The sequence below is a fragment of the Colias croceus genome, chromosome 20 (assembly GCF_905220415.1).
Source record: "Colias croceus chromosome 20, ilColCroc2.1".
Taxonomy (NCBI): Eukaryota; Metazoa; Arthropoda; class Insecta; order Lepidoptera; family Pieridae; genus Colias; species Colias croceus.
In genome coordinates, this window is record NC_059556.1 from 6172654 (window position 1) to 6198320 (window position 25667).

General features: G+C 34.6%; 1 protein-coding gene and 1 pseudogene across 2 annotated transcripts in view; both read left to right on the top strand.

The window, feature by feature from the left end:
• Positions 1-5029: 5029 nt before the first annotated feature.
• Positions 5030-6381, top strand: LOC123700844 (annotated as a pseudogene).
• Positions 6382-7514: 1133 nt separating this feature from the next.
• LOC123700845 (activating signal cointegrator 1 complex subunit 3) overlaps positions 7515-25667 on the top strand; it is a 36303-nt gene continuing 18150 nt past the window's right edge. Inside the window, exons 1-18 of one of the 2 annotated variants that reach the window (XM_045648188.1) lie at positions 7515-7586; positions 7764-7911; positions 8082-8340; positions 8769-9035; positions 9237-9486; positions 9730-9913; positions 10095-10246; positions 10622-10767; positions 11031-11231; positions 11546-11738; positions 12243-12429; positions 12833-12959; positions 22435-22609; positions 22912-23020; positions 23270-23375; positions 23979-24203; positions 24506-24595; positions 25012-25156. In XM_045648188.1, coding sequence (XP_045504144.1) covers positions 7790-7911; positions 8082-8340; positions 8769-9035; positions 9237-9486; positions 9730-9913; positions 10095-10246; positions 10622-10767; positions 11031-11231; positions 11546-11738; positions 12243-12429; positions 12833-12959; positions 22435-22609; positions 22912-23020; positions 23270-23375; positions 23979-24203; positions 24506-24595; positions 25012-25156 — 2938 coding nt within the window. In that variant the 5' untranslated portion in view covers positions 7515-7586; positions 7764-7789. Of the gene's footprint in view, positions 7591-7763; positions 7912-8081; positions 8341-8768; positions 9036-9236; positions 9487-9729; positions 9914-10094; positions 10247-10621; positions 10768-11030; positions 11232-11545; positions 11739-12242; positions 12430-12832; positions 12960-22434; positions 22610-22911; positions 23021-23269; positions 23376-23978; positions 24204-24505; positions 24596-25011; positions 25157-25667 lie in introns of both variants that reach the window. The other variant, XM_045648189.1, reaches the window with a different exon arrangement.

Genomic DNA, 25667 nt, shown 5'->3' on the forward strand with positions numbered 1-25667 from the left:
CATTTACTTACTCATTTTTTGTGTCCCTATCCATATACCGAGTTAACTTAAAAGTAGATCCTGTCTTTTGTTTGCGGATATGCTATTGATATTTAAATTTAAATTACTTTATACCGAATATTGATTCATAAAAGCTTGTGTAATACATATATACCTGTGTAGGTATTCAGATCTTAAAGTTTTATGCCCGGTTCCTATATTTGAAAAACGATCCGTTTTAGTTACGAATAGTAGTATAATTAACCAAGCGTAAGCGAAAATCGTTCCTATAAAAAACGTCTCGTCGAGCAACTTACCGACGGCTTCCTACTGACGGATGGGAGGGTTACTATTAACGAACGGTAAGCTTATTGTATGGAGAAGACAGTTTATCGCGTTCCTATAAATATTTTTAATGTCATTATGCTGTCAAAGTTACTATTCGTATAGCATTTTGTTTACCCGTCGATTTCGGGCGGTTAAATTCTTACTATTTCATTGTTTCCGCTTCAATATCGAAATGTGGAGTTCAGATAGTGATAGAGAAGTGTTTAATATTATATCGAATTTCGGAAGAAGATAGTGGGCGTGAAAGAGTATATATTATAGAGAAGGAGTGGATTTTTTTGCGACCCTGGATTCTCACGAATTTCAATTGAGATTTCGACTTGATAAAGAATCTGTTGAACAATAACTTCTTGAAATTTATCCAGACGTACAAATAAAAGGAGCCAGGTTAGTTTAATGGAGGCATTAATATTATACCAAACAAGTCTAACCTTATTACATACCTAACTAGCGGTCCGCCCCGGCTTCGCCCGTGGTACATATTAACGTTTTCTCTACATAAGAACCATCCTCGTACTTCAAGGAATATAATAAAAAAAGAATTATCGAAATCGGTTCAGCCGTTCTCGAGTTATGGAATTACAACGAAAAGTGGCATTGATTTTTATATATTAGATTTATGTTGTCATTTCAGGAATCATGGGGTATCTCCATAACATCAATTACTGTTGACGCTGAGGTTCTATGCCTTAGGCACAATATCGATATCAGTGGCAGACCTATTTCCCTTGGTCACGGCATCACGCGTGAACGGGTGGACCGATTTCGATAATTATTTTTTTATAATGTTCCTTGAAGTACGAGGATGGTTATTATGGATAGAAAACATAAACATGTACCAAGGGCGAAGCCGGGGCGGACCACTAGTATATATATATATGTCTATGTTTGCAATGTAGAAATCAATTTTTTAAACATTGTATTGTAAATAATAAAAAATAAATAAAAGTTCATAATAAAATGGAATAAAAGTTTTATTTCTTTATTACAGTTTAATTTTATATAATAATATGTAACTACATAATATATGCCAAAGAACTGTCCTGTGATTCTTACACGACAACCCTCCATCGATTATCATCTTCTATATTATATTCCTTAACGCTGTAATAGGCTCTCTGAACTAAATACATTTTTTACATAAGATTTACATTTAGCACTACCTAACAAATTCTTTTTCTACCGTATGTCTAGATATATTGCTTAATAATATACAAAAATTAATTAGTTATTGTGTGTTCAGTATTTCAATTATTTCTTTATAATATTTGTCCATCATCCTTATTATGTTTGAATTTTTTGGTTGAAAATAAAAAGTTTTCCTGGTAGGTATTTGACCAATTTTTGCATTAAATGTGTTGGTCAACGAAGTCCAACATTCATCCTTTAATTTATTCGTAGAAGCATTAGTCTCCTTACTGGTTATAATAATAATTGAGCAATCTCGTCTTTACTCTTGCCTTCTTCGATTTCTGTAACAGAAATATATGTTTGACTTTAAAAGTGTCCGAAGCAAAAAGTAAGCGGCAGACGATTTTAAAGAAGAAATATAAAGGCGTACTTACCGGCGTAATATCCATTTTTAATAAATATATAGGTAAACAGTGGTCGTTGTATTGTTATTCTTTAATTATAAAACTTGACAATGAATCATCAACAATGAATGACAATAATTTGACAACTGACAAGCAATGCACGCATGCGCGAGAAAAACGTTCCGTTTTTGCTTTCTGTGTAACGCATTAGGTTGTTTAGAAGGAAAATTATCACGCAGATGTCTACAAATATATAGTTCTTTAGTATTAGTTCTTTATTAATAAGAAACTTTATTCTTAAAGTTTATAATTCGGCTGTATATTTAACTTATTTTGTCCTGAATTTTGTGTTATTTTAATTTCAATTTGGCTTATAACGAAACGCACATCTGTGAGTGAAGAGGGCTCGGTATTTTTATGACCAACGGATGTCCGTCGATAGCACGTCAAGAAATAAAATTGTGGAACGGTATTAACGACTCGTAGTTAGTTCTAGAAAAACGGATAGTAGCTTTGATACTATGACGATCCGTTGAATATAGGAACCGGGCATTAGTCCATTGAAAAGTTACATTTGGGGTTGCATTTCTTAGAGGACGCAATTTTATTTTTTTGATGTGTAGAGGGGGTTAGTGTGAAGCTATCACCAAGTTTGTGGGGTCGCCACCCTTGTCCCACGGCCGCCATCTTGAAAATAGCGGAAGATATGGTTTATACGATATATCTCTTAAAACTGTTTATCTGATAAAAAAAAATTGTTGACATTATTTGTTGCAAATTAAATTTTCTACAATTTTGGTCCAGCAACTTTTTGTCGTAGAACTATAAATAAAAAGTTATCAGTGAAAATGTTCAGATAATAGAGATGGGATAGGATTTTTCAATAAAAATTGTTTTTATAATTTTACGAAGAAATGATATCAGACCATTTTTGTAGATTTTTTTTCGAGGAACAACTTTTACATACAACATTTTTTCATAAAGTCAATAGCTAAGGTTTTAAAGCGCTCCGAAATTAGTACTATTTTTCAGTACTCTTAGCTATACGTTATACATATATTATGTGTGTACTAATAATTATTTGTCATCAGTAATTGTTTTTTTTGTTATTATAATATTTTTAATAATTAATTTTGCAATATTATTAATTATTGACTCTTTTCCCCACCATCCAGGAGGTAGAGTCTGGAAGCACGTTTTTTTTACGTTGAAAAGCAGGGCTGAAATGTTCTGTTCTTGCAGTGCTGCATGGGAAAAGAGCCAATAGCCAATATATGTATAGTTAAGAGTACCGAAAAATAGTACTCACTTCAGAGCGCTGTAAAACCTTAGCTATTGACGTAATGAAAAAATGTTGTATGTAAAAGTTGTTCCTCGAAAAACAATCAACAAAAGTGGTCTGATATCATTTCTTCGTAAAATGATAAAAAACAATTTTATCGAAACATTTAAATAGCTCTAATTTCTGAACATTTTCGCTTATAAATTTTTTATTTATAGTTCTACGACAAAAAGTTACTGGATCAAAATTGTAGAAAATTTAATTTGCAACAAATAATGTCAACAAACTTTTTTTATCAGATAAATAGTTTAAGAGATATATCGTAAAAACCATTTCAACCACTATTTTCAAGATGGCGGCCGTGGGACAAGGGTGGCGACCCCACAAACTTGGTTTTAGCTTCACATTGAACCCCCCTACACATCCAAAAAATAAAATTGCGTCCTCTAAAAAATGCAAGGTTAAGCCAAAAAAATGTAACATTTCAATGAACTATTTATATTTTCGTTGTTTTAAATTTAAAATGTAACTACTTTAAAGCTCGTATAGTTCTAATTGTTGGACGAATCACGCACAGCTCTAGATTACCCAGGCAATTCCAAATTTAAAGTAGAAAATTAAATTTTAAAAGTAAAAAAAAAAAACAGCCAGACACCTCTGCAGATATAAGTATATTAAGAAGAGCTGGAACGTCAACACATTTACACATTGCACATGTTAGGCCGGGAGATACTGACACAAAATTTCGGGTCATTTGTAACAGGATGGCGGTCTAGAGGGGTCTTACTTATCCGACGAGTGTGACTTACGCCCACGCGACTAGTCCGCCGGTACCAGCGTTCTGACCATCATTTTTCTTTTTGTCATTGCGTAATAAGACCTCTGTAGAACCGCCATTCTGTTACAAATGACCCGAAATTTTGTGTCAGTATCTCCCGGCCTATGTATGTGTCATATTTTGCAATTGTTTATAAATACAGGGTGATGTTATTGGTGTAGTACGAATATCTAAAAATCTATGAAGAATTTTGTGATACAGTAAATGGAAGAATTATAGACTATTTTACAGTATTTAATAAAATCATTTAATTTTTTGTTCATTTTCATTAGAAATGTCAATTTTTCACAGCAAGGTGGAAATTTGGATGATAAGGATCTTGTTAGAAAAATATAAATTTTGACTAAAATCGGCATTTTTTTTTTCAAAAATCAAATTACTAATTAATAATCAGAGTTATCACCATTTACATTAATTTACAAACGATATCGGTTGTTCTTACTTAAAATTGAATACCAATGTCTTATTGCGGTATGTGTTCTTTGGAAGTGTTCGTAAAGTTGTTGATCCGTAATTAAATTTTGCGGAAAATCTTTTAGAGCGCTTAGTTGTGACATATCCTAAGCATATTTAATAGAATTAAAAGACGAGCGAATATCCAGAATAAAACACAATACCTATTCTTTATGACATTATTTAAAAAAAATACGCCAAACTATACACAATTTTTACTTGATGCAATCCTCAAAGATCATGGACATAGTGTATTGCGCCTTCCACCATACCATCCAGAACTCAACCCAATAGAGTTACTATGGGGCATAATTAAAGGGAAAGTAGCAGCACAAAATGTGAACTTTAAACTTGAAAACTGTGGAAGAATTATAGTATTTTCTAGGGTTTGATTTTACGCGAGTATTATACATTTAGAAATTAAAGACTTTTTAACGGATTTTAAACGCGATTTATTCATTCTATTATTTTCCCGACGTTTCGAACACTTTACAGCGAGCGTGGTCACGGGGAGACTGAGATGTTGTACGTCTTGATGGTCATTCAAAAATTGTTATTTGTGAACTACCTCCACCTATTCCTCCGTAGTTTGATGTGCAGTCTCTTTTTACTAATCTCCCGGTGACTGATTGCATCAATATTGTTAAGAAAAGGTTAGGTGAACACAATATGCCATTAGAATATGCAGAGATCTTAGAACATTGCCTAACATCTGGCTATTTATTGTGGAATGGTGAATTTTACATGCAGGTTGATGGGGTGGCCATGGGCTCTCCAGTATCACCCGTTGTCGCTGATATTTTTATGGAAGACTTCGAGGAGAGAGCCTTGGCCACAGCACCAGTCAAACCGAGACTGTATAAACGCTATGTAGATGACACCTTCACAATACTCCCTACTGAACATATACCTGCATTTTTAGAACATCTTAACTCCATACATAAAAACATCCAATTTACTATGGAGTTAGAAACTAACAACCGTCTAGCCTTTCTTGACATTTTAATAATGAGGGGACGGGATGGCATGCTCAACCATACAGTGTATAGGAAAGTCACTCATACTGATAGGTACCTCAATGGTGAATCTCACCACCACCCTTGCCAACTAGCTTCTGTCGGTAAATCTTTGTTTCAGAGAGCCCGCCACCTCTGTGATGCTGCCCACCTCAGCGGGGAACTGCAGCATGTCAAGCGAGTACTACGTAACAACAAGCTGCAGGCGCCTCCACAGCATCACAGGAGTCGAACGAAGCCACACACAGTTGAAAGACAACCGGCCTACCTACCATATGTGAAGGGAGTTACTGACAGAATTGGAAGAATCCTAAGACGAGCTTCAATTAAAACTATAAGAAGATAAACCAATTCTTGAGACCAATTAAAAGTAATATTCCTCTACAAGATGCAGGCGTGTACAAGTTAGACTGTGACTGTGGTCTCTCATACATCGGCCAAACAAAAAGAAGCATTGCTAACCGACTGAAGGAGCACATTGCGGATATCAAGCATCGGCGTCACAAGAAGTCTGCGGTATGTGAACACACACTGGACAACAACCACTTCATAAGATTTGACCAACCACAAATCCTTGCCAGAGAAAATAAATTTTTTCCAAGACTTGTGCGCGAGGCTATTGAAATTAAAAAACATCCAAATTTCAATAGAGAAGATGGTTTGAAACTTTCTAACACCTGGGATCCTGTTATTAAGAATTTAAAATCCCATGTCAAACGTACCAAAAGACTAGAAGACACGATCAGCCAATACTGCCAACATCCGGAAAAATACTCCAGATACCAACTACGGAGGAATAGGTGGAGGTAGTTCACAAATAACAATTTTTGAATGACCATCAAGACGTACAACATCTCAGTCTCCCCGTGACCACGCTCGCTGTAAAGTGTTCGAAACGTCGGGAAAATAATAGAATGAATAAATCGCGTTTAAAATCCGTTAAAAAGTCTTTAATTTCTAAATGTGGAAGAATTATTTAGAAAGGAAGCAAATGCTATTAGTCTGGATATGTTTAGTGACGTTTGGAGAAAGACGCGAAAACATGAGGAATTGAATATATTATTCAATTAGAACCAAAAGTAGATAATTACACTGACTCATTTATAATAACATTAAGAAATTCCGACGGCGAAACATCGAGTTCTTCGAGCGATGAAAGTTTCAGTGAAGTAGAAGATTACGATTATGATTAAATAGATTCTTCTTCTTCTCTATAGATACTGCTTTCTGAATTGGTGGTAAATGTTAAAACTGTTAAACTGTTATGACGATTCAAAAGTGCTTCTAGAAGAAGTCTAATTGTATAAATGTTTGAGTTTGAGTTTAAAACCAATAGTGTGAAAATTATACAATAAACATGTAACACGTATTTGTTAGCGCGTATTGGTAGGTATTACATACTTACTACAAATATAATATTTCTAGAAACTAGAGTCGCATTTATTTTTGAACATACTGTAAGTGAAATTGCATAAGTGTGAGTACTGTGAACATGCCAGCTTTCCTTAATTGACCTATACCTAAAGCTAAAGCTAAAGTCACCTAAAGTCACCCTAAAGTGGTGTGCTTAGGTGGTGTGTGATGAATGTTTGGATGGATGCTTGATGGATGTGTGTGAGTGGAGTAAAAAAGTACGGGGTTTGCGTGGAGTTTGCATATTTAACTGTATAGTTTTATTGAATGTTGATTGAATGCTTGAATGCTATATAAATTATACACAGTAGACATTTTCAATAAGCCTAGAGGCTAGAGGGAAAGTACCACAAAGTAACTAATATACGGAAAGTATAATTAATTTACTTAACAAAATTGATCATAGTTAAAATATATTTTCAAAATTAAAAATGTGTAATTAGGTACTGAAAGTATGCACATGTTGCAAGACAGTTGTCAAATGTCACTTGACAGTTGACACTGACACTAATTTTATCAACATTGGTCATTGAATTTGCATTGTGATTTGCATTTTGCATTGGCATTTTGCTGCCACTCGGCAATAAATTTATTTATTTTTCGTAACATTGTGAAAATTGTATAGATGTAGGATTTATTGGAATTTATTGGAAATATACTTATGTAGTAACTACATCGTATTTTATAACTAACAATTTTTTTTTATATTTAAATCTGGCACAGTAGGTACATTTCGTTTATAATTTTAATTTAATTTACGTATTATATTTACGTATTAATTGTACTATCTTTACCTATTATTATCAATTAAAAATTCGTACTTATTTAAGTATCCACTCTTATTGCACAATATGTATGAAAGTAATATGAAGAAAATTTCTTGGATAAACAATTTCTAGGATACGATAAACAAGAAGTACGTACTATGAGAGAACTTCCTCGGATAACCAGAGCTCTCAGAGCCCATACGCAGCTGGATAAGCCAAGATGTCTGAAGCCACCTGCCGATTCACAGTATATCCACACCATAACCAGAAATGTTCAAAGGTAAGAATATAATTTCATTATAATTAATAGTTTACCTACTAGTTACCATACATTTAACACATTCTTTAATATAAACTGTAAACCTGCATTGATTAGCAAATTTGATAATCATTTGTCTTCTCTACATTATTAATTTTTGCATTCTTTTTAAATCTATTTTATAATTCCAGATTCAAATCCTTCTCCGATATTTATGATTACATAAAACATAATGAGTTAGTACCAGAGGAAACTCTAGATCTTCTCAAAAGGCTAAAAGAAGCATGTAAACAGTTGACTGGAGATGCCAGTGACGAAATTATAGAAGATGCAGCTGTTATGACACTGAGAATATTCCTAGACCAGGATATGGTTATGTTGAAACATCTTTCCCAACTCAGACAGACCTTTGGGAGTATTCAGTCATCTACAGCAAATAAGATTTGCGAGGTACAAATAAATTACAATTTTAAAGAATAAAAATGTAGTTGTAATACTGTTAATGTTAAACTATTCTATGATTTGGGTTCATTATTTCTGTCCATGTACAACAAATACAAACTAATCACATCTTTAATTACCATTTTCACACCAAGTAATTAAACATTTATCTGTCACAAACCAAACATAATAAATGTTCCTGGCAAAAAAGTTCAAAGTAATTATTACATTTTAATTATATCATAAACTGCCCCATCTTCGCCCCAGGGTACTTGTTTACATTTTCTCTCCATAAGAACCACTTTGAAGTATGAACTTCAAGGAATATTATAAAAAAAATAATTAATGAAATCAGTTCAGCCGTTGTTCTTGAGTTATGTGCTTACCAACAACATTTTGTGATTCATTTTTAATATAAAAGATTGTCCAATTTTCAGATTGTTACACAAATATCTTCTAACCTTGATGAAGACACCAAGGAATACATAAGAAAGGAAAATAAAGAGGAAGAGAAATATCTAAAGCTATGGGGCGAACATATTCAATGCAACTACATTCCCTATAAACCAGTTAAGAAGAATCTACCAAAATTAACAAATAAACCAGCCACTGACAGTTCATTTGTTAAGGATTTCTCTATGAAATATGCAGTGGATAATAGAAATAATAATGTTGTACCGGCCGCACCCCGAAATGAACCCAAAGTAATTTTCTTACATTATTTTTCTAGTTATTTGTTTATCAATCACTATATATTTTAAGTCCTTTATCTATTTCTGGGCATGATTAATTAGCTATAAATTTATTTGTAAGGAATTAATGCAAAAATACTGATTCAAATATAAAAAATACTCCACTTCATAAAGAGTTTATTAAATAATTATTATATTCATAAAACATTGCAGTTTGGAAAAGCCTGGCTAGAAGCAAAAGTTGGTGAATTATATGAAAACTCTGCTGGTATGTCCAGTGCGGACATCTTACAGTCCATTATAACATTCCTCAACTCACCGAGAACTAATGACGAAATGCAGAATGATCTGTTTGAGTTATTGGGTTTTGATAAGTTTGAGTTTATTCAAGAAGTACTAGAACACAGACAGGATATAACTGATAGCTTGAGAGCTCCACCGCAACAGCCTAGCATTGCTGAAAGTATGTTAACTTATAAAATAAATAAATGTATTATTCTACAATTAGGGATAAGTGTCTTATTGATTTATTTACTTTAATTTCAGCTCAAAAAAAATTGTCATGTAAGGTTTTGCAAGTGATTACGAATAGTAATTTTGATATTTTAAGTTTTTTGTATACTTTTAGTCTTATCATTGTATCGCATAGATTTGCAATACTCTTTATTTTTCAACTACCCTCAAAAAATATGATTCTATATTACAGTCGCCGCGCTTCTTCCCGAAAACAAAATGCCGCAATATTTATGTCAAGTATCAGTGCAGTCAGAGCAAGAGAAACTGTTGGCAAAATTAGTTAGGAAAGAAGAGAAGAAAGCTAGAAGTGCTAAAAAAGTTGAAGATGATGATGAAGAACAGGAAATTAATGTTGCTCACTTGAGAGCTAAGAGGTAAGGCAGTTAGATGCAAGGTTTGGACAAGAAACTAAAAAAAAAAAAAAAAAAATGAAAATAAAGAATGAAACTGTAATTACTTGCTGAACTATGATTCCCTATTGGACACTTTTAACATAAATTTTCATACACGGGAAATAAATATCCATGCAAAAATTAAATACATTTCTTGTTACAGATTAGCAGAGCTGACCAAACCAGTTGTACCATTTTCTACATCAAGGTCTGCAAATAACATAGATCCAGTGCTGCAGAAAATATCGTATTTTCAAACTAAAGTTCAATATCCTAATGTATATGATTCCTCTATAAATGCCAAGAATTCAGCTGGTGAGTGTATTAAAAAATATATGAAAACACTAGCTGCTCCGCGTGGTTTCACCCCCGTGGCTCTACTGCTGTTGGTCGTAGCGTGATGATAATATATAGCCTATAGCCTTCCTCGATAATTGAGCTATCTAACACCGAAAGAATTTTTCAAATCGGACCAGTAGGTCCCAAGATTAGCGCGTTCGAACAAACAAACAAACTCTTCAGTCTTATAATATTAAGTACCTATAGATTAATGCAAAACCAAAATTAAACATTAATTCTTAAGCTGGGTTGCACTATCGAAAAGATTTTTCTTTCACAAAATGATTGAATTATCTTGTTCTTGGTTTTCGGAAAAATGTAGATATATAATTTCGTTTTTTCTTTATAAAGGTTTCGTGTCGGGAATGAAATTGATCCTTCCCGAAAACGCAGTACGTAAAGATTACAAAGAGTACGAGGAGGTCATAATTCCGAAAAATGAACCTGCGCCTTTGGAAATTGGTAACAAACGTGTTCCCATATCTGCTATGGATGAAGTAAGTGAAAAAAACATTAGAATATTGAATATATTGCTAATGAAAATATAATATAGTTTAGTGTAGTGTGTATTATATTTGATTTTTTTTTTTCAATTGTTAATAGAATCCGCTCTTCAAACAAATTTAATGCAATTGATGGCACTTGTACAATACAAAAAAATCTGTTGTTTCTGTCTAATTAAAAAGAAACTGATAATTACCTTTATTTGTATGTATTCCTTCAATTTGGTTTCTATTCGACTTATTAAAATCTTTTTCAGATCGGTCAAATGGCATTCGAGAATATAAAAGAACTAAACAGAATACAATCAGTGGTATTCAATACAGCATATAATACAAATGAGAACTTGTTAATTTGCGCTCCGACCGGCGCGGGCAAAACTAACATCGCTCTACTCACTGTGGTACATCAAATAAAACAACATATTGAGAATAATGTTATTATGAAGAACAAGTTTAAGGTATGTTTCATAAATCGGTTTATATAAGGATAATAGATTACATATTATATTGGTTTTGGATATCGTAGAATGATTATCGGAATATTTTTATGTGATTCATATGACTTAGTATAGTAGAAGTTTTTTAAGACAAACAAGGTAAATTTGCTTTGATTTAATCAGTCAAAGAAGTTATGTTCGTGTTTCATTTATACACCGAGCAGACTTTATTATCCATGTTTCCATATTCCGTAATAAGACTTTAGATATGTATATGAAATAATCGTGTTCAAATCCAATTTAACTATATTATTTTTATTAATTCCCTCATTCAGATAATTTACATAGCGCCCATGAAAGCTCTAGCGTCAGAAATGACAGCAAGTTTTGGCAAACGGTTGCAAGGGCTCGGTATATCCGTACGAGAATTGACTGGTGATATGAAACTGACCAAAACTGAGGTACAACAGACGCAAATGATTGTTACTACGCCGGAGAAGTGGGATGTTGTTACTAGGAAGGGAGCGAGTGAGTAGAATTCTTCGTTTTATAATTTTAATTTGTCTCAGAATTTTGTGTTTTATTAATTGTTACACATAAATAGACATTGTAGTCTTTTTCCCACTTAAATATTTATCTTGAAGGTAAATATCGCCTTGTTGCAACTTTTTTAAAATATATTTTGGAAGTGATAGACAGCATTTACACTTTGGTGTAAATACACTTACACTTAACAAAGTGTAAGTGTATTTACACTTAATAATAAAATGTAAATGTTATGTCAGATGATTATTCCTTGTCTATTATATTCATTTCACTTATACTAATCTCGTTCATAAAACATGATATCTAAATATGCAATAGTCCGTTCCAATTAAATTAAAATTGCGAAAGTAACCTATCATTACAATACCTCAGAAAACGGGATTCCTTTCCGCGAAAAGATAAATTGAATAACAGGAAGCTAATATAAATAGACTTCAACTTCGTCAAAATAACTTTTAAATAACTATGAATATTTTAAACTTACAGCGGACACAGAACTAGCGTCCATAGTGAAGTTACTAATCATAGACGAAGTGCATCTCTTGCACGGTGATAGAGGGCCAATAGTGGAAGCGATTGTCGCTAGAACGTTACGACAAGTCGAGTCTACGCAGAATATGATACGAATTGTCGGTCTGTCCGCCACACTGCCTAATTATTTGGATGTTGCTAGGTAAATATGGTAATATATTTTACGTTAAGTAAGTTAAATGTGGTATGGGGTGTTGATGATGTATTGATTAATGGCAAAACGATGTGCAATAAATTGATTGAGATAGGGATTTCTTTTGTGAATATAAATTTACAATTAATTACATATTTAATTGAAAATTAACCATGTTGTTCAATCGCTATTTTGTCCTGTTGCCAAAATTGTATTAAATATTCGAACTAAATTTAAAAAAAAACGTGGGTGCCAAAGTGAAATTTCTTTGGCAAGGTTCAAAGATACCATAATCGTTACCTTGCTCAATGACGTGACGGTATAGCCATGACGCGAGCTTGAAATTTTCACTGAAAACATTTTTATTCTCACGCTAATGTATACGTTATTACTGATTTATTATCCTTTACAGATTCTTGCGAGTGAATCCGAACATTGGTCTATTTTTCTTCGACTCCCGCTTCCGACCCGTACCATTGGAACAGCAGTTTATTGGAGTCAAAGATATTGGGAGCGGTGGAGGATCTCATTTAAGACAGGTATTTGTTTTTTTTTGCAATAAAGGATTAACCTTAAAATTATTTGTTTAATAAATGTTCATTATAATGTTTATTAAAATAATAAGAAAAAAACAAAAAAATAAAACAATAATATTTTTTCATGCAAATGCTTCAAAATCATTCTAAGCATTTTGAAAATTACTATCAACACTTTTGTAGCATTAAAAAATTCGTATAGCCTCGGTTCCGCAACTATTTCAATAATCATTCGTTTTGTTTTATCCACGTAATCTCAATGTGCGTGTTGAGTAGTGCCTTTGCCCCCGTAGGTTGCCCCAAATAATAAAACCTTTCCTTCAACTGCTTTATTACTCTTCACAATACATAAGTGTTATTTATGCTAGCCGTTATGCACTACTGACTTTAAATTCTAATAAATCTAAAAAGCGTCGGGGAAACAATGTGTACGCACACATATACAAAAAGCTCGATCAGCGAATTGTACATGTGTGTCCCTACATTATTCCCCCCCTTTTTCAAAAAAAAATAATTATACACTCCAAAAAATACAAAGACAAACACAGAAATTGCCGTAAAATACAAATGAGATAACAATACAATACTGAATACATATTAATTCGTAATATTTCATAATGTCACAACAATAAAAATAAGATCTTACATCTAAACGGCTTAGCCTAATTAAAATTGATCGGATTACACTTCACTACACGAATTTATCCATATTTTACAATTAATACAAGTTTAATAAAAATGCTAAATGAGTGACGATATTATTACCTATGTAATCCGATATAACTTACTAAGTAAATAGGTACTAATTATTACAAAAACAGGAAATACTAAATAAGCATCTTCAATGCGTAAAAACAAAACTATCGTATTACTTTATTCTTTCGCAATAGTTACACAAAAATGTAAAATATGCACAATATAATGTTAATCATATTTATGTAAAACATAAAATGAAATGATTAAACAATAATATGAAACAATAAAAACTTTTACTTCAAAACGTTGTATAGTGAACAATTAATATAAAAATTTGTATAAGACGCAAAAGCTACATGTAAAAAAATATGAACTTACATTCTAACAAAAATGTATATAACACACAAGTATAATAAATTGAATTACATACAATACAGATAATACTTCGAATTAAAGACAATAGCTAAATACTGTGTGAAAGTACTATATCGCAAATCGCACGGGTCGTCGGATTACGCGACCGCTCCTAGTTACGCTTATGGGTGGCGCATGCTCAACCGACTTCGATAAAGATGTATTATGTGGAACAATATTGTTCTCAACTGTAACATCATCTTTTAATATAAAGGCTGGCTTTAACCTGTCAATGGAAACGCGTGCGACTCTATCCGGAAATTGTATTTTAAAAACTTTAGAACTACGTTCTAACACTTGATAAGGACCATCATAAGGCGGTTTTAGAGACCTGTGTACTGCGTCATCTCTAACAAAAACGTGACTACAACTTTGTAAATCGGAATAAACGAATATTTTCTTTGCGTTCGTCTTATCTCTCGTCGGACGATACTGAGATATAGTTTCACGGATTTTCTCTACCAAACTATAAGGATCTTTTACATCACAGTCATTTGTAGAACTATCGTAGAACTCGCCAGGCAAACGTAAAGTTTTACCGAAGGCCAATTCTGCGGCACTAACATTACTATCAGTTCGTATTGCTGCTCTCAACCCTAACATAACAGTGGGTAATTCGTCTAACCACGTTTTTTTACTACTAAGCAGTCTCGCCATAAGGGCTGCCTTCAACGATCTATGCCACCTTTCCACCGCGCCATTACTTTGTGGGTGGCAAGGTGTAGTACGAATTTTATGAATACCCAAAAATGACATTAACTTTAAAAATAGATTCGACTCAAACTGACGTCCTTGATCGCTAGTAATACGGACGGGACAACCATACCTAACTATCCATCCTTCATAAATATGCTTAGCAACGACGTCTGCAGTAATTTCTTTAACGGGAAATGCTTCAGGCCAACGCGTACATCTATCTATAATTGTTAATAAATATCTAAATCCCTGTGGAGATGTCGGCAATGGACCAACTAAATCCACATGGATATGCTCGAATTGCGAAACTTCCGGGAACTTTCCTATATCCGAAACAACGTGACGCGAAATCTTCGACCTTTGACATGATACACACGCTTTGGTCCATTTCCCTATATCTTTATTCATACTAGGCCAAAAAAATTGTTTAGTGACCATCTTCCGAGTCGTACGTATACCGGGATGACTTAGATTGTGAACACTATCGAAAGCAATTTTTCTAAAATACTCTGTTAAATAAGGTCTAATAATATTATTTGAAACTTCGCAATATACTCCTTTTTTACAAGTCGGTAAATACATTTTCTTAAACTTTACATTATTATCGCTATGCCCACTACGTGTCATATTAATCAAGTACTCGTCTTTCGCTTGCGAGTCAGCAAGTTCGTTGAAGTCGAGTACAGTCGGGCAAACAATTGTTTCTACGCGCGATAAAGTATCGGCTACAATATTATCTTTACCGCTAATATGCTGTATGTCGACCGTAAATTCACTTATAAAAAGTAATTGTCGCGTCCTTCTAGGCGTTTCTTTACTGTCATTACCTATTTTAGAAAATGCATGACATAATGGCTTATGATCTGTATATATTGTTAAAGGACGGCCTTCAAACAATTTCCTAAAATATTTAATAGCTTGAAAAATCGCTAGTAATTCCCTATCATAAGTAGAATACTTTTGCTCGGTAGGCGAAAATTTTTTGGAAAAATATCCTAGGGGTATCCACTTACCTTTTACTCGCTGTTGCAATACCGCACCCATACAGGTATTGGAAGCGTCGGTCATCAAGGCTAAGGGAACATCTAAAAGGGGATGTGACAATGTGACGGCATTTTGTAGTCCTATCTTACATTGCACAAAAGCATTATCACTAACATTGTTCCAAATAATTTTCGATTTATCATTTTTCTTAGAATTTACTAAATATTTATTGAGTTCGCATTGATGTAACGCTAAATGAGGTAAATGTGGTCTATAAAAATTGATCATTCCTAAAAATCGTCTTAAATCCGATACTGTAACGGGTTTAGGAAAATTAACTATGGCCTCGACCTTGTCTTTGAGTGGTTTAATTCCATCTACACTTACTTCGTGACCTAAGAATTCTATACGCGACTGTCCGAAGCTACACTTGCTTAAGTTTATAGATATGCCGTATGTATTGAAACGTTCGAATACTAGAGGTAACTTCAAATGTTCTTGATGTAAAGTCTCATTTTCGCTGGCAATTATGACGTCATCTAAGTAACAAAATAAAAAATCGAGACCTTGTAAAACGGTATTGTTCATAAAACGTTGAAACGTTTGTGCGGCGTTCCTTAGGCCAAAACTCATACGGGGAAATTCGAAAAGTCCAAAAGGGGTAATAATAGCAGTTTTTTCTATATCGCATGGGGCAACTTTTATGCAGTGATAGGCTCTATTTATATCTACTTTTGAATATATTTTTTTATTAGCCAATATAAAAGTAAAGTCGTGTAATCGCGGAACTGGATATCTGTCGGGTTTTGTAATTGCGTTGAGCTGTCGATAGTCTCCGCACGGCCTTAACTCGCCATTCTTTTTAACTACAACATGAAGCGGACTAGCCCAAGCACTTTTAGAAGGCCTACAGATACCTAATTCTTGCATAACCCTGAACTCTTCCTTCACCTTTTTGTATCTATCCGGGGGTAACGGTCTAGCTCGGGCATGAATAGGAGGACCGCTCGTCTCTATATAATGTAAAACGTTATGCGATGTAGTTTCTTTAAACGACATCGGCTTTGTAATGTCAGGAAACATACTTAATAAATCGTAATACGGATGACTTTTGCACACAGAATTTAGCGATTGTTGCGTACACGAAACAACGGAGGCTAATACATGTAAATCGGTAACTTGATCTATTAACTTTTTTCGATACAAATCAACTAATAATTTATGATGTGTTAAAAAATCAGCTCCCAATATTGGCTGTTTGACATCTGCTAAAATAAAATCCCAACGGTACGGTCTTCTTAAATTAAGATTTAAAACAATTGATTTAACGCCATAAGTTGCAATTTCTGTACCGTTAGCAGCGTATAACTTAAGATCGGATCGACATAATTTATTGTATTTAAATGGATTTCTAGGTACGGGTAAAACGGAGACATTGGCACCGGTATCTACTAAAAATTTTAAGTTAGTATTTAAATCTGTTACCATGAGACGGCTGCACGGCGTGATGGTACAGACCTCCGCCGTAGTCTGCACCTGCCTCGCTAGTTTTCCGGCTGGGCGGCTGCTGCGCTGGGGCTGGGGCTTCTCTTCCAGGCACACGGTGGGATGCACTTGTGAGCGCGCTGCCGGAACCTGAAGTGGTAGCTGCACAACCAGTCAGGTGCGCCGGGACGACGTCGCTTCGAAGATGACCTTGAAGACTCTCGAAAATTGCGTGACGGTGTTCTGGGTCGCCGGTGTACCGCTCGTGATCGTGCGCTCGATGTTTGAAAGACGCTCGTTGATTTTCGCCAATTCCGCCGAAAGGGTGCCGAAACGGTTAGATGTAGGCATCGCCATGTTAAAATTTAAATTCTTCCAATAAATCTTCGTCTTCAAAATAATTTTATTGTTATAATTTCTTGTTGTTCTTTGTCGGGGGTCACCAATGTTGAGTAGTGCCTTTGCCCCCGTAGGTTGCCCCAAATAATAAAACCTTTCCTTCAACTGCTTTATTACTCTTCACAATACATAAGTGTTATTTATGCTAGCCGTTATGCACTACTGACTTTAAATTCTAATAAATCTAAAAAGCGTCGGGGAAACAATGTGTACGCACACATATACAAAAAGCTCGATCAGCGAATTGTACATGTGTGTCCCTACATTATTCCCCCCCTTTTTCAAAAAAAAATAATTATACACTCCAAAAAATACAAAGACAAACACAGAAATTGCCGTAAAATACAAATGAGATAACAATACAATACTGAATACATATTAATTCGTAATATTTCATAATGTCACAACAATAAAAATAAGATCTTACATCTAAACGGCTTAGCCTAATTAAAATTGATCGGATTACACTTCACTACACGAATTTATCCATATTTTACAATTAATACAAGTTTAATAAAAATGCTAAATGAGTGACGATATTATTACCTATGTAATCCGATATAACTTACTAAGTAAATAGGTACTAATTATTACAAAAACAGGAAATACTAAATAAGCATCTTCAATGCGTAAAAACAAAACTATCGTATTACTTTATTCTTTCGCAATAGTTACACAAAAATGTAAAATATGCACAATATAATGTTAATCATATTTATGTAAAACATAAAATGAAATGATTAAACAATAATATGAAACAATAAAAACTTTTACTTCAAAACGTTGTATAGTGAACAATTAATATAAAAATTTGTATAAGACGCAAAAGCTACATGTAAAAAAATATGAACTTACATTCTAACAAAAATGTATATAACACACAAGTATAATAAATTGAATTACATACAATACAGATATTACTTCGAATTAAAGACAATAGCTAAATACTGTGTGAAAGTACTATATCGCAAATCGCACGGGTCGTCGGATTACGCGACCGCTCCTAGTTACGCTTATGGGTGGCGCATGCTCAACCGACTTCGATAAAGATGTATTATGTGGAACAATATTGTTCTCAACTGTAACATCATCTTTTAATATAAAGGCTGGCTTTAACCTGTCAATGGAAACGCGTGCGACTCTATCCGGAAATTGTATTTTAAAAACTTTAGAACTACGTTCTAACACTTGATAAGGACCATCATAAGGCGGTTTTAGAGACCTGTGTACTGCGTCATCTCTAACAAAAACGTGACTACAACTTTGTAAATCGGAATAAACGAATATTTTCTTTGCGTTCGTCTTATCTCTCGTCGGACGATACTGAGATATAGTTTCACGGATTTTCTCTACCAAACTATAAGGATCTTTTACATCACAGTCATTTGTAGAACTATCGTAGAACTCGCCAGGCAAACGTAAAGTTTTACCGAAGGCCAATTCTGCGGCACTAACATTACTATCAGTTCGTATTGCTGCTCTCAACCCTAACATAACAGTGGGTAATTCGTCTAACCACGTTTTTTTACTACTAAGCAGTCTCGCCATAAGGGCTGCCTTCAACGATCTATGCCACCTTTCCACCGCGCCATTACTTTGTGGGTGGCAAGGTGTAGTACGAATTTTATGAATACCCAAAAATGACATTAACTTTAAAAATAGATTCGACTCAAACTGACGTCCTTGATCGCTAGTAATACGGACGGGACAACCATACCTAACTATCCATCCTTCATAAATATGCTTAGCAACGACGTCTGCAGTAATTTCTTTAACGGGAAATGCTTCAGGCCAACGCGTACATCTATCTATAATTGTTAATAAATATCTAAATCCCTGTGGAGATGTCGGCAATGGACCAACTAAATCCACATGGATATGCTCGAATTGCGAAACTTCCGGGAACTTTCCTATATCCGAAACAACGTGACGCGAAATCTTCGACCTTTGACATGATACACACGCTTTGGTCCATTTCCCTATATCTTTATTCATACTAGGCCAAAAAAATTATTTAGTGACCATCTTCCGAGTCGTACGTATACCGGGATGACTTAGATTGTGAACACTATCGAAAGCAATTTTTCTAAAATACTCTGTTAAATAAGGTCTAATAATATTATTTGAAACTTCGCAATATACTCCTTTTTTACAAGTCGGTAAATACATTTTCTTAAACTTTACATTATTATCGCTATGCCCACTACGTGTCATATTAATCAAGTACTCGTCTTTCGCTTGCGAGTCAGCAAGTTCGTTGAAGTCGAGTACAGTCGGGCAAACAATTGTTTCTACGCGCGATAAAGTATCGGCTACAATATTATCTTTACCGCTAATATGCTGTATGTCGACCGTAAATTCACTTATAAAAAGTAATTGTCGCGTCCTTCTAGGCGTTTCTTTACTGTCATTACCTATTTTAGAAAATGCATGACATAATGGCTTATGATCTGTATATATTGTTAAAGGACGGCCTTCAAACAATTTCCTAAAATATTTAATAGCTTGAAAAATCGCTAGTAATTCCCTATCATAAGTAGAATACTTTTGCTCGGTAGGCGAAAATTTTTTGGAAAAATATCCTAGGGGTATCCACTTACCTTTTACTCGCTGTTGCAATACCGCACCCATACAGGTATTGGAAGCGTCGGTCATCAAGGCTAAGGGAACATCTAAAAGGGGATGTGACAATGTGACGGCATTTTGTAGTCCTATCTTACATTGCACAAAAGCATTATCACTAACATTGTTCCAAATAATTTTCGATTTATCATTTTTCTTAGAATTTACTAAATATTTATTGAGTTCGCATTGATGTAACGCTAAATGAGGTAAATGTGGTCTATAAAAATTGATCATTCCTAAAAATCGTCTTAAATCCGATACTGTAACGGGTTTAGGAAAATTAACTATGGCCTCGACCTTGTCTTTGAGTGGTTTAATTCCATCTACACTTACTTCGTGACCTAAGAATTCTATACGCGACTGTCCGAAGCTACACTTGCTTAAGTTTATAGATATGCCGTATGTATTGAAACGTTCGAATACTAGAGGTAACTTCAAATGTTCTTGATGTAAAGTCTCATTTTCGCTGGCAATTATGACGTCATCTAAGTAACAAAATAAAAAATCGAGACCTTGTAAAACGGTATTGTTCATAAAACGTTGAAACGTTTGTGCGGCGTTCCTTAGGCCAAAACTCATACGGGGAAATTCGAAAAGTCCAAAAGGGGTAATAATAGCAGTTTTTTCTATATCGCATGGGGCAACTTTTATGCAGTGATAGGCTCTATTTATATCTACTTTTGAATATATTTTTTTATTAGCCAATATAAAAGTAAAGTCGTGTAATCGCGGAACTGGATATCTGTCGGGTTTTGTAATTGCGTTGAGCTGTCGATAGTCTCCGCACGGCCTTAACTCGCCATTCTTTTTAACTACAACATGAAGCGGACTAGCCCAAGCACTTTTAGAAGGCCTACAGATACCTAATTCTTGCATAACCCTGAACTCTTCCTTCACCTTTTTGTATCTATCCGGGGGTAACGGTCTAGCTCGGGCATGAATAGGAGGACCGCTCGTCTCTATATAATGTAAAACGTTATGCGATGTAGTTTCTTTAAACGACATCGGCTTTGTAATGTCAGGAAACATACTTAATAAATCGTAATACGGATGACTTTTGCACACAGAATTTAGCGATTGTTGCGTACACGAAACAACGGAGGCTAATACATGTAAATCGGTAACTTGATCTATTAACTTTTTTCGATACAAATCAACTAATAATTTATGATGTGTTAAAAAATCAGCTCCCAATATTGGCTGTTTGACATCTGCTAAAATAAAATCCCAACGGTACGGTCTTCTTAAATTAAGATTTAAAACAATTGATTTAACGCCATAAGTTGCAATTTCTGTACCGTTAGCAGCGTATAACTTAAGATCGGATCGACATAATTTATTGTATTTAAATGGATTTCTAGGTACGGGTAAAACGGAGACATTGGCACCGGTATCTACTAAAAATTTTAAGTTAGTATTTAAATCTGTTACCATGAGACGGCTGCACGGCGTGATGGTACAGACCTCCGCCGTAGTCTGCACCTGCCTCGCTAGTTTTCCGGCTGGGCGGCTGCTGCGCTGGGGCTGGGGCTTCTCTTCCAGGCACACGGTGGGATGCACTTGTGAGCGCGCTGCCGGAACCTGAAGTGGTAGCTGCACAACCAGTCAGGTGCGCCGGGACGACGTCGCTTCGAAGATGACCTTGAAGACTCTCGAAAATTGCGTGACGGTGTTCTGGGTCGCCGGTGTACCGCTCGTGATCGTGCGCTCGATGTTTGAAAGACGCTCGTTGATTTTCGCCAATTCCGCCGAAAGGGTGCCGAAACGGTTAGATGTAGGCATCGCCATGTTAAAATTTAAATTCTTCCAATAAATCTTCGTCTTCAAAATAATTTTATTGTTATAATTTCTTGTTGTTCTTTGTCGGGGGTCACCAATGTTGAGTAGTGCCTTTGCCCCCGTAGGTTGCCCCAAATAATAAAACCTTTCCTTCAACTGCTTTATTACTCTTCACAATACATAAGTGTTATTTATGCTAGCCGTTATGCACTACTGACTTTAAATTCTAATAAATCTAAAAAGCGTCGGGGAAACAATGTGTACGCACACATATACAAAAAGCTCGATCAGCGAATTGTACATGTGTGTCCCTACAGTGCGCAACATTTTATAGACAATTTAATGGAAATTAAGTCTATCACAGCTAGTTCGCTATAAAATAATGCTATCTCCCAAACAGATACAACAAATGAACGAAATATGCTACGACAAAGCGATAGACATGGTGCAAAAGGGCCACCAAGTGATGGTGTTCGTTCACGCGCGTAACGCGACGCATCAAACCGCTATGGTGCTAAAGGAATTGGCGCAGAAGAAGGGCCACTTGAAGTACTTTGAGCCGGAGGATTCGGGTGGTAAGTGTTTTTTTTTATCTTATTGATAAAAAATCTCCTATAAAAAGGGGTGGATATTGCGCAAAAGGGCCACGAAGTAATAGTGTTCGTGCACGCACTAAACGCGATGAATTTAACTGCTATGGTACACAGTTTTTATTATGCCTTAATAAAAAGTAAAATGTGTTTTTTACCATAAGTGTATTTTAAATGCCTTCTATACTGTACAATATAGATACAACAATATGAAAGTTTATCACTAAAATAAGTCTTTCATTTCTGTTACATATTATAAGTAATTCTTATTTTTTTTATTATTCAAGGATTCCTGAAAGCAAAAAAATCAATCGGCAGCAGTCCTAACAAGCAACTCGCAGAGTTATTTGCGTGTGGGTTTGCGTGCCATCACGCTGGCATGTTGAGAAGTGATAGGTAAGGACTAAGGAGTTATTAATTTAATTATAGTTTAGAACAAAAAAAATCCCATCATATACAATCATAATTTAGTGCGATTGATAATAATTGATCAGTAAATTGTTTTAATTAGTTTACATAAAACGTAATGTACATAATTGTAATTTTTTGGTACTTATATTGAGATGTGCTTAATAGTTCGTGACTGTAATATTTTTAAGTTACCTTAGTTTTTTGCCCTCTCCCACTTTATTTTTCCTTCTTTAGGAATATGGTGGAGAAATATTTCTCCGATGGGTATATAAAGGTCCTAGTATGTACATCTACTCTTGCTTGGGGAGTCAACTTGCCAGCTCATGCCGTTGTTATAAGAGTAAGTGTACACAGAACACATCTTATAATAATTAATAGCATTTATTTTTAACTGAAAAATGTGTGCGTGTACTAGTACACACGTAAGAAGTGAAACTTCTTTATGACCTTATTTTTCAAAAAATAATTTACTATATGCAACTTTACAGAAATACGTTGAATCACGCGTGGTAGGGATAAGAAAAAGATGGCGTTGAAGCTTCACTTCAAAAATTGTTTATGACATGAATACAAAAATAATATAAACTCTCTTTGCCTAACGTCCTATCTCATTCATCCTTTATGTGCATAAAATTAACTCATGATAAAGAACTCAAAATCTTCTACACACAAAAATTTAGATTCGCCACATACTTCACATTTGAAAGCATATGCCATGTTTCGCGACAAGACAACTCTGCCAGTTACTCCTTAATAAAAAACGACGTGTGGCACTCGGGGACTGCCGCGGTAAAGCTATTGAAGCATGCTATGCCTTCAAGCCACACCTCCGCCCGTCGGAGTGGGGAGCGTGAGGTTTTTTCGTCTCGGAATTTCTCGATTCGGTCCCCGCGCTCAAGGCCCGCGATAGAAGCTATGCTACAAAAAATCTACTCCTTTTCAGGGTACAGAAATATACGACCAAAGTCACGGTACATTCGTGGACCTCAGTATATTGGACGTGTTACAAATATTCGGTAGAGCTGGTCGACCACAATTCGACACTTCGGGAACGGGGATTATTATCACAACGCACGATAAATTGACGCACTACTTGAAATCTATGACAAATCAGTTCCCGATTGAGAGCAACTTTATTAACTTATTGGCAGATAATTTGAATGCTGAGGTGGGTTTGTCTCTTGTATTAATATTTATGTTTTATTCTAATGAACTACGATGCAAAATGGATCCTTTATAAATTACGTTTATTTGTTTGAAAAGTATAAAACTACGTGTATTATAGAGGTTTAGTTACTTAATTTTAATTATTACATGAAATATTTAAAAATCTGTAAAACCTGTTTTTTATTGTCACAGTTCGCTAATATTTAATCAATAAGAATGTTCGTAGTGATCATATAAATTCTATTTTAAAGAATATATTTTTTTTTTATATGAAATAAATTAATTTTTGTATAAATATTATAGGTTGCGCTAGGTACAGTAACAAATATCGACGAAGCTGTGGAATGGCTCAGTTATACCTATCTGTTCGTGCGGATGAGAATTAACCCACAGGTAAGATTAAATTTAAAAAAAATTATCTTTAATTAGCAGTGAGCAGTAAACCCTATGCAACTTATAAGTTGAAAAGCGCTAAATGCAGATTTTTAACTATCTAGATAGAATATTATGGATGGAAAGTAAAACAGCACATGCACTTATATTTTAACAGGCTGCTCCGCGCGGTTTCACCCCCGTGGGCCTACCCCTGTTTATCGTAGCGTGATGATAATTATATAGCCTATAACCTTCCTCGATAAATGGGCTATCCAACACCGAAAGAATTTTTCAAATCGGACCAGTAGTTTCTGAGATTAGCGCGTTCAAACAAACAAACAAACTCTTCAGCTTTATAATATTAGTATAGATGTCTATCAAATAATACAACGGAAAGTATCAATTTATTTGATTTAAAATCTATTCCCCATTAGGTGTACGGTTTAACGTACAGCGACGTACAAGAAGATCCGATGTTGGAAACGAAACGTCGAGAACTTATAACAAGCGCGGCCATGTTGTTGGATAAAACGCACATGTTGCGGTACAATGAGCGAACCGGGGATCTTAATATTACTGGTATGTACTTATATAACTGGTACCCTAAAAGACGCTGATTTAAATTTTTCGAAAATAAGTTTAATATGTAGTACAATTAGTTCTGAGTTGACTCTAGTGCGGCCTCCAACATAGGTTTTTAATTAACAGTAAAACTATATGACTTTCACAGTGTAGATTGAGATATTTGTACATTTTAATATCCTTATTTATTTATTTATTTATTTATTTATTCTACATCCGTCACTTTTTCGCGCTGAAAGCGTTTTTATTATTTGAAACGAGTAAATAAATAATAGTAGTTAATATAATGTACTGACTTTAATAAATTACAAATGAAAGTGTAGGTGCTGTGCTGACGCAGGATTTTCGGCCGCGTCGCACAGTCACATAGCGTCGCCCCTCAGTTGTCCCATAGCTCGCGCCACCGACCCACGTTTTGTAGTTAGAGAATATAAATAGTATATTTTTGTGTAATTTAGAAGAAATATAAAATTTAATTGGCCGGTATCTTTAATTTCATCTCCCTACA